Below are 10437 nucleotides of genomic sequence, written 5' to 3'. Positions count from 1 at the left end.
CCGGGTACCAGGCTCTGCCTCTGCTCACCACGCTGCCAGGTGGGACCTTTGTGTAGTCACCCCTACACGTGGCCTCCTCCCACCCTCAAGCCGCCAGAGGCCTCTGGGGAAACAGCTCTTCCCCATTTGGTGCAGAAACGAGAGATGCAGTGTGACCAGCTGTCACACAGCCACTTTAGTGGCAGTGGCAGGACACAAAGTCCAAAGACACTGTTCCTGCCCCACATTCCTGCGAAGCTCTGGGTCTGCCTGTGGGTACCTCTGTGAGTGGTATCGTTGGAACCAGGAATGAGGGGCTTCCCCATGCTGACCTCAGCTGGGAACCCAGAGGGAACCCGCCCTTGTCCGGGGCGTCCTCGGTCCCAGCAGGTGCCCCTGCTCCAGTCCTCTACCTGTTGACATCCCAGCCCCACACCCCACCCCATCCTGCTCCTGCTGAGAGCCTGTCCTGGGCCCAAGTCCCAGCCAGGCTGAGAAGTCAAGAACTCAGGCACAGTGGGGAAGACAGACAAGCCTCTGATCCCTGCCTGGAGATGTAGCCCACATTCTAGGGAAGAGCGAGGCTTGCTGAGGGACAGGGCTGGGCATGCAATCACCGTCCAAGGATCAGCAAAAGCTCTAGTACGAACTTTAACACCCACCAGTGCCTGGTTCTGGAAAGTCCCGGGAGTGCCCCCTTGGTGGCAATGTCTTCCTCACTCCCCTGCCCCAAACATTCTGGGGCTTTCCATCACCCTGCCCCAGAACCTTTGGCCAGCACACCTCCACATCACCCACTCCTTTCCTCTCAACACACATCATTGAGCCCCTGGCAGTAAAGAGGTGAGGATTTAATTGTACCCTCGGAGAACTCGCGCCCCAGCAATGTGCATTCTGCAATGTCTACTGGGCCTCCAGGCTCTCCCCAGTCTCTCTCAGTTTTTGTCGGCCTGGCAAATTCCTGTTCACCCTTCAAAGCCCGGCTCAATAAAGCTAGAAATGTCTAAATGCCCATCAGAAGGGGACTGGATAAATTCTGTTCTGGACTAGAACTTGGAGGACACTCCATACAGGCTAGAAGGAGAATCTCTAAGATGTGCTATTTTTTTTTAAAGATTTTATTTATTTATTTGACAGAGATCACAAGTAGGCAGAGAGACAGGCAGAGAGAGAGAGGAGGAAGCAGGCTCCCTGCTGAGCAGAGAGCCTGATGCGGGGCTCGATCCCAGGACCCTGGGATCATGACCTGAGCCGAAGGCAGAGGCTTTAACCCACTGAGCCACCCAGGTGCCCCCAAGAGTGCTATTGAGGGAGAAGAAAACTGCCAAGAAGCTGGAAGAGCGTGTGCCACTCTGTGTTTAAGATGTTGGAGGGGGGTAGATCGTGCATCGGGAACAGGTCTAGCAATTTCTCAGGAATCTGAACATACACTCTTCCTACCTACACCCGGCTCTTCCACTCCTGGGTATTTACCCAAGAGAAATAAAAATCTGTGCTTATACAAAGACTTCTGTGAGAATGTTTGGGGCACCTGGCTGACTCAGAGACACCTCTCGATCTCTGGGTGGTTGAGTTCAAGCTCCATGTTGGGTGCAGAGATTACTTAAAAACAATGTACATCGCATGCACATTCTTTAATACCGTTCGCTATTTTATGAGAATATATTTGATGAATATTGGAAAAGAATTAAAAATAAGACCGGCATCTCTAACATTTTCCTCCTTAAAAGAAATAGCTTCTTCGTGAAAGCTGTAAAGTGAGAATGGGCCAAACAGCCAACAGCAGGTAAAGGGTGGTTCACCCAGACAGCGGCATCTCCAGAAATCTGGACAGACCGCTGATGCACACCGGGGCGTGGGTGAATCCCAGGAGCAGGGGCCTGAGGGACTGAAAGGAACCAGTCACAAGACAGCACACACACCGCGCGATCCCAGTCCTAAGAAGGCCCAGAGCAGGGAAGGTTTATCTACGGTGACAACACACTGAACGGTTTCTCTCTCTCTCTCTCTCTCTCTCTCTGTCTCTAGTGTGTTTGAGACTCCGAAGAGGCACCAGAGAGCTTTCTGGGGCAACAGTAACATCTTTGATAGGGGTTTGGGTTTCATTTGTCAAAACTCAATGGATTGGTCCACTTAGGATTAGTGCTTTTCACGGTGTATAAATTAAACCTTAAAAGGAAAACACGGGGTGCCTGGGTGGCTCAGATGGTCAAGCATTTGCCTTCAGCTCAGGTAATGATCCCCGGGTCCTGGGATCGAGCCCAGCATCGCACTCCCTGCTCAGTAGGGAGCCTGTTTCTCCTTCTACCCCTCGTCCTGCTCATGCTCTCTCGCTCTCAAATAAATCTTTAAAAACACACACACACACAAATACTGAACTCTAGGTCGCTGTATGTATGCTACAGTATTTAGGCATGAAGTGTAATGGCCACAACTTGATTTGGAATGAATGAAAAAAGATTAGATGGAGTTGGATGCAGGGAAGGCTGGAGAGCGTCTCGATGACATGGCTAGTCACCGTACAGTTCCTGCAACCTTTTACATTTGAAATTTTTTTGTACACGTTGGGAAGCACGCTATGCACGTGGCACTGGCTTGTACACAGAGAACATCTCTGGAGGGTTATGCCGGTGTAAGGTGGGCTGCTTCTGGAGAGGGAAGACAGGATGGCTGAGGGCAGGGGGAGAGGAAGATTCTTCACTGTGCACTCCTTTTGTTTTTTACATTTTGAACGATGATCTAAATTATCCACTTAAATATATATGGATATATATTTTTTTGTTATTGTTACATATTTTTTACATATATTTTATTATATATTATTATTAATCCCAGCTCAATAATCTTTCCCTGGCTGCCCTATTCTCACAGCCACTTTTGGACAGACACTCTCTCCCTGCCCGCCCTGGCCTTGGCCTCCATTGCAGGGAAGCAGGCTGGGCAGCTGTGGGTCCGCTGGGATCTCAGACCCTAAGGCCAAGCCCGCCACCCTCCAGACCGGGCTTGCGGCGCAGGGCCCAGGACCGAGAGGCGCGACGGTGGGCAGGCGCTGCGCGCATTTGGCCGCGCGAGGGCGCTGTGGCTCCGCGGTCACGGGCGCAGCGCGGCGGTGGGGAGGCTCTCCAGAACGCCGGGAAGAGAAAAGGGAGCGGGGCTGGCATTGTCCCCGCTGTCGCTCGCCCCTGAGACACCGCCGCCCACCAAACAGGCCGCAGCTGGGCCCCCCTCCCGCGCTGCCTTCGGTCACTCCGGCCACTTGGGCTTCCCGCCTGCTAGGCCCCTGCCCCTGCTATCCCTGGCCTGGGGCGGCTGGCCTCTCCCTGAGCTCCGGTCACCTCCTCTGGGAAGCCCTCCTAGCGCCTTTCTTAGCACCAGGCCCACGGCTCCTTCTTATCAGTTTATCGACGAGTGGGTGTCTCTGAGGCTGACTGTCCCAGGCGGCCTGGCTCTTTCCCCAGGAGAGGCGGGGGGACAGGTCACCTCCGGCCCATCCGTGGACTTCGGCGCTGGCAGTCCGCCGGCTCTTCTCCGCAGTCACCTGGTGTGTCGAGGGCAGGGCAGACAGGATGAATGAACTCAGGACGCCGAGCTGAAGCGGGGTGTCCTGGATTCGGGGTGTCGCTCAGGGGAGCGCTGTGAGTGCACCCTTCAGGCGCAGGGCTGAGGCGGGAGGCGCAGGGGCAATCGCAAGCCTTAGGATTTGTCCCCTGGGCCATGCGGATCTATGCGAGCGTTTTGAGTAGGGGTCTGACTGGGTCACACCTGGGCATTTCCAAAGATGGCTGGGACTGTGGGGATAGACCTGCAAGGGCTGAGGGGCCTGGTGGCCCTGGCGGCAGAGGCCTGGGCCAGGCAGGGGCAGGGAACAGAGGTCACATAACCTGTCTCCCCGCCAACTCCCAGCCCGCCGTGCGCTAACAGCCGGGGTCATGCAGGCCCCTGATGCCCGGGGCTCGTGGGCCAGAGCAGGCCTTAGCGACACCTCTGTGCCCGCTGTGCACGTCCTTGCCCCAGCCCTCGTTGACTGGGTCCCCCGCACGCGTGTCCTGGGTCCCGCCTGGACCGGTGCAGACGCACGACCAGCGTGTGCCCCCGACCCACACTCCGTCGCTCCTCGGTGACCCCCGCACCCCGGTAGAAGAGTGCGGTGTGCGGGGCGCGAGGCCCATGGCAGGTGGCACGCCGGGCTTTAGGGGCCCCAGCCGGCGGGCCCCAGCTGGCAACCCCCGCCGCCGCCGCGCGTCCCTCCGCTGCGGGGTCCCCGCACCCGCGCCCTCCCCGCCTCTGCCCGCGTCCCCATTAATCACGCGGCGCTGACGGCGCCGATCTGCGCGCGGGCGGCGTGACGGGGACGGTGATGGCGGGTGACGGAGCGGGCAATCGGCGGGCGCCCATCGGCCCATCTTATCGCGCCGGCCCAGCCGCCGCCCGCCGCGCGCCGCCCATTGATCGCGCCGGGCCGGGGCCGGGGGTCAGCGCGGGCCGGGCCGGCCTGACAGCCGCATCCATCGCCGCCCAGACGCGCGCTGATGGCTGCATGGGCGGCGCGGCCCGGCCATTAATCACTGCGCCTGCCGCCGAGTGACGGGGAGGGGCGACGGGGCCAGCCGGGCCGACAGCCAGCCCCCGCAGCCTGCCCACCCCTTCCCCGGCCCCCGGGCCCCGCTGCACGGCTGTTCCTGCACCCTGGGCTGCCCAGTCACCCTGCGCCGGCCTCCCTCAGGTCCCTGGGGACCAGCCATCCCTGGAAGGATGGGAGGGGGAGGCGTGGTGAGGGCCCAGCAGGTGGGCCCAGGTGGATGGACCCCGGTCCGCTACCCGCTACCCAGCTGGTCGGTTTCCCAGAGACCAAAAGGTAGGGTTGACCTGGTTGAGCGGTTGTCACTACTTGTCTGGTACAAGGGGGCAGCCATTTCTCCACTCCCGCTGCTCCCAACTTGGCTGGTCCTCGCTCAGGGGTTGGGGAGCCCAAGGGGCCCAGTGAGGGGCAGCATATTGTTTCTGGGAGTTTTGGACACCGAGGGAATCGCGTGCCCTGACACCTCTCGGCTCCAGAGCTTGTTTGGCCCTGAGCAGGGGCTGGTCCTTCTGGGTTTAACAGAAGGGTCCATCCACCTGGGATTTCTAGGCCTTTTCAAGAGGGCGGCCTGAGATGGGGAGGGCTGGAGCCTAGCCAGCTTCTGCCTCCTGTTGGACACACTGTGACCTTCTCTTTTCCCAGGAGGGACAGGGATTGGGAGCTCCCTGAATTTTACTATCTGGAGTGACTGAGGCAAACACACACCACCTCACCATGTTCCCATACCCATCATCTACTGGGATAGACTGCCCCCATCTTCTAGAGGAGGAAACCAAAGCTCAGAGGACCAAAAGGGCCAAAGGCCTCATCAGGACCAAGGGCCAAACCCAATCAAAACCACATCCCTGTGTGCCATGTCCCCTGAACCTGCTTGCTCCTGTCTCCCACCTGTCGCCTGTCTGGGACCCCTCAAGCAATTGCTGATCAGGTGTGACCAGCTGACATCCCAGGGCTGGCCGTGACAGGCACGGAGAACCATCGGGTGACCCGTGTTTGCTGTTTCCTGGAGGAAGCCTGCTGACCCTGAGGTCAGAAATGGAGGCCAACAGGGAGTCCGTCCCCACTGTTGTGCAGCTGTTTTATTAGAAAAACGTTGAGGAATGTTTGCTAACCAAGATGTCCCTTTCTGGTGCAACACCAGCATCTATCTATTCGGTTCTAAAAACACAGTATCCTATGAACCAATCTAGGGAGGGCACCCTAAGAGGTGTGATGGTATTTGGGAAGATATTTGGGCTGTGAAGGAGGGGGACAAGTGGTCTTCCCAGCGAGGGCTGGGGACATTGTCTTTCAGGAGCCCTTCTGGCATTCACATGGCATCTCCAGCATCTCCAGGACCATTAGCACAGGACAGGGAGCTGGGATTTACATGCAAACACTCCTTCCCCTCAGGCACCCAATTGGCTTGCTGGGAGGCCCCCAGGAGAGTCCCAGCCCGGAGCTTGGAATACCAGCCTCTTCTAGGACCAGCCCCCACCCTGACTCACTTTAATATTACCACAATTTTTCACACCGGAGCTGAAATCGTGCAAAAAATGGGGCTGCTGTAATTGTTGTTAGATTGTGTGTCAGCCTGATAAGATGTAACAAATATTTTCCTCCCCACCAGGGTCTGTTTCCCTCTTGGTAATGGATGGAGAAACTTCTCATAGTCCGCGAGGGATCGGTCGTAAAAACTTCGCCTGGAAGATTAATGTAATAATCACAGGCCTTGCTGGAAAAAATAGGAGGAAAATTAAAATAACCCAACCTTCCTACCTATCCAGAACCATCTCCCTCACTGGAGCACAGATGAGTGAGGTGGGCCGGCTCCTGGGCACCACCAAGGCCAAGATCCCAGAGGGCTGTGACCACACCCCTTCCCCCATCCCTCCTCACTTGGACTGACTCTAGGACCTAATAGGTCTTGCCACACCTTAGGTGTCATTCTTCTTTTCTACCACAGCTTGGGTTGGGAGGCCAGAGGCCAGAGGCACAGGCACAAAGACAGATCTGGGTAGCCTGGGGAAGGCTGCAGTGCTCAGCCCTGATTTCAGGAAGCATCCCACCATCTCCCGACTGGACCCGGTCTCCCCCCACCCCTAACTCCCCCCAAGGCCCCCATGCGAGCACCTCCCTCGGGGTCCAGGCCCACAGAAGATCCACTCTGACCACACAGCTTAGCTGGGGCCTTCCTGGGGATGAGTGTGGTCAGGGGACTCTTGGGGAGCTAGATGGACACCCATGTCCGCTCTCCTGCCTGGAGTGTCCTAGACATGCTCAGATGGCTTTCACTCATGGGACAACAGTTGTGCCTGCCCCACAAGGCCCTCAGGGCTGACTAGGATTAAAGCCCTGACTGGATCAAGATACCCATCTTGGTGGGTCCCCTCTCCTGTCCTCTGGTGGGCAGAAAGCCAATACTGAGCCTTCACTGAGGCACCGCTTCTATGGCTAAGCCGGCCGACGAGGACTGGCAGGGGCAGAAAGCTGTGTTCACCCTACCAGATGAGACGTCCCACTGGGGCATCTGTCCGTCAGGGCTGCCGTTGCCCCTTCCTCTCAAAGGGCTAAAAGTTCCACTCAGTGGACTAATGTGTCAAAGGAACACAGGAGCTAACCGGAAGAGCTCTCAAGGGTCAAAGCCGAACCAATCGGAGCCACAAAACAGATAACATAGTACCAGATTATAATCCCAAGTGTATGATAAATATCCCGGATTCATCTGGATACAAGTGATTGAGTAAATATACAAATGGGAGCGAATGGGGAGACCAGTTACCTCCTGTGCAGAATGCCAAATAATTTATCCAGATGTCCAGCTCTCAGGATCCTGGGTGGCTCAGTCAGTTAAGCGTCTGCCTTCAGCTCAGGTCACGATTTCAGGGTCATGGAATTGAGCTCAGCGGGGTGTCTGCTTCTCCCTCTACCCCTCCCCCCTTGTCATGCATGCACGCTCTCTCTCTCAATAAATCTTTAAAAAAAAAAAAAAAAAAGCAGGAGATGGAGCACAACTCCCCAGCCTTACATGTGGGCTGTGCTTAGTGACTCCTTCCAAAGAGGATACTACGGAGCACACGTGTGACCACAGCCAGGTGACTGCGGCTAGCCATCGACAGGGGAAGGTCACGCCGATGCACACCCTTGGTGTGGTGTGATGGCAATGGCGCTGCACCTCTGTAGTCTGCCACCAAGAACCCAAAACCCCAAGAAACCATAAGGGACACATCAAACCAACTGCGCTGTGGGATATCCAACAGGACACCCAACCGGCACGCTGCTGTCCGTTAAGGTAGTGAAAACAAGGAGCGTTTAAGGAACTGTCCAAGCCAAGAGCAACTGAAGGTGTAAGGGCGACATGTACCGTGGCGTCCTGGGCAGGATCCCGGGCCAGAGGAGGCTGTTCCGGAACCCAGGAAGGGTGAGCAGGGTACAACATACGAACACTGGCTCCCTAGCTGGGACGAGGAACCATCCAGCCCTGCAGGATGTTAACATGAAGGAAAGCAGTGATGGGGGGCTGGGAGCTCCCTATTCTACCTTCACAACAACTCGGGGCCTCTAAAACTGTGCTAAAGTGCAAAGTCTATTTGTAAGAAAAAATTACGAGAGACAAGTCATCAAAATAACCTCAATTTATTAGAAAACATGCCAGGTGAGGCAGGGTTCCTTCAAAGCAACTGCAGAAGTTAGGATAATTTAAAAAGCAATCCTTTCCACACGGAGCAGGTGCTGCCCAACATGGCCAAAGGGGACAGCCCGCGCACACAGAGCCAGCCTCCTGCTCTCGGGTGACACCCAGCCAGGCATGCCCAGAGTCTCTTGCAGAACACCCAGGCCGTCTCACTTCATGTACTTATCCTGCTGGTCAGCCAGGATTTTGGCCGAGGACTTGGCATCATAGAAGAGCTCGCTTATCTCCTCGACGTGCTCTTTCTCGATACTGTCCTTCCCATTGATCTTGGCCAGCAAGTTGGCTGGGGTCAGCAGCTGCACCGAGTACCTAGAGTGATGGGGGCCAAGGGCAGGGGTGAGACAGGGCCACAGGTGGGAGCCCTCTCACCACACCCACAGGACCTGCCACGGTGACTCCATGAGAGGAGAGAAGTCACCAGCACGACACATCCTAGCCCCTAAATTTCTGTCGGCCTCAAAGTTCCCCGTAACTGCAGTAACAGCACTGCTCTTCCGGGAGACTGAAGGAGCCCCGGCCAGCTCAGCCGGTAAAGCGTGCAGCTCTCGATCCCAGCATTATGAGTTCGAGCCCCATATAGCTGGCAGAGATTATTTAAAACCAAAATCTTTCTGGGATGCCTGGGTGGCTCAGTCAGTTAAGCGTCTCTTGATGTCAGCTCAGGTCTTGGTCTCAGGGTCATGAGCTCGAGCCCTATGTTGGGCTCCACACTGGGCATGGAGCCTACTTAGAAAAGTAAATAAAATAAATCTTTTTTTAAAAAGGAGGGGGAATCACAGACCGTGGGCACACAGGTGCAGGCCAGGAATGCTAAGGCCCAGACCTAGCACACGGCAGGCAAATGAACACACAGCCAACTAAAAGCACGTTCCCCACACGAAGGCACAAAACTCCGGGAGTTCTCAAAGCACCGCTCCACCCAAATGAAATGGCTCGCAGTTCTGTTCCACCTTGGAGCAACCAACAGACTCAAAGGGAAACAGGAACTAGGGACTGGTTAGGGGCTGGGAGGTCACGGTTTCATAAGCACTAAGACGGACATCCTGCAGGCAGTGGGCTTTGGACCACTGGTGAACAGTTAGGAGAGCAATCCACACTCGTCCCTCCCCCTCACCTGCACCCCCTCCCTGCCCCCCCACAGCGTGGAGAAGAGCCCCAGGGGAGGGGCCAAGCAGGGCCTGGCCGCTGAGCCATATGCCTTGGACCCTGATCTCTGGGTCATCTGTCGCCTGCACCAAGGAAGCTAGCAAGCTCTCCACATAGGGGAGCATCCGCTGCAGGACAAGGGGACCTAACCCGTTACTCTAGCTCTATGAGCACCTTCACCAGAATATTCTGCATTCGAAATCACAGTGCCCAGGACAAGCCCCATCAGAGCAGTGAGGAGAGACGTGGTCCTGTGTCCTGAGAGAGGGACCTGCCTTTATGTCCCAGAATGCAGCCCCTGGTGGCCCCCCCAGGGTTCTTGGGCAGGCCCCAGCAGGTAGGAGGCAGGTGGGGAGCAGCTCCAGGCAGACGCGCTCACCTCAGAGTCGTCTTGGTACCGATCTCCCCCAGGTGGTTCAGCGCCTCCTCGCTGATGTTGATTCCTTCTGTCTGGGCTCGGATTTTAATGATCTTTTGGAGGAGAAAGACTATGATCAACAGCAACCGGCCTCAAGTGTCCCCTTTATCAAGTGCTTTAAAAGCGACCTTGTCCCATATATCTTGTCCTGCACCACCGATGCCAAAGAGGCCCAAACCTCTGGAGGGGCAGAGAGCTGGCCTCCACCTGGGGCTGCTGGCCTGGCACACCTTGGGGCACAAGCCACCCCACAGCCCTTGTGAAGAGCTCACAGCTGGGGTTGGCAGTGCCTAGACGGCGGCTGGTACCCCTGGAGGTGTGCACCAGGGGGGCTCAGCTTCCGTCTCTCCAGCCTCCCTGATGCAGTCCCAGGATCTGGAGAACACAGGCCCCTCTGAAACCTGCCTCCCTCCAGGGCTCTAACCTTCCTCCCCAGCCTGGGCACCACCACCTATGAGCACTCAGGCAGGAAGAGACATTTTTTATTTGCTTGATAAATACGATGGTTAAATAAATCAAAAAAGTTACTTTTAAAGATTTACCAGCCCTCATAACATCACCGGGAGATATCTAATCTCTCATGGAGAGGCTGATGCTCGTTGCGGTGTGAGGATCCCGGGGAAGCTGGAGGGGAGGCAGGCC

At 56.4% G+C, this 10437-nt stretch overlaps 1 protein-coding gene across 1 annotated transcript in view; it reads right to left on the bottom strand.

The window, feature by feature from the left end:
• Nucleotides 1-8309: 8309 nt before the first annotated feature.
• Nucleotides 8310-10437, bottom strand: part of RUVBL1 (RuvB like AAA ATPase 1) — a 43598-nt gene continuing 41470 nt past the window's right edge. Inside the window, exons 10-11 of the mRNA XM_032842805.1 lie at nt 9757-9848; nt 8310-8540 (exon numbers count right to left, since the gene is read on the bottom strand). Coding sequence (XP_032698696.1) covers nt 8381-8540; nt 9757-9848 — 252 coding nt within the window. The 3' untranslated portion in view covers nt 8310-8380. The remainder of the gene's footprint in view (nt 8541-9756; nt 9849-10437) is intronic.

The sequence above is a fragment of the Lontra canadensis genome, unplaced genomic scaffold (assembly GCF_010015895.1).
Source record: "Lontra canadensis isolate GAN:19392208 unplaced genomic scaffold, GSC_riverotter_1.0 scaffold133, whole genome shotgun sequence".
NCBI lineage: Eukaryota > Metazoa > Chordata > Mammalia > Carnivora > Mustelidae > Lontra > Lontra canadensis.
This window is presented reverse-complemented; position numbering and strand designations above follow the sequence as displayed.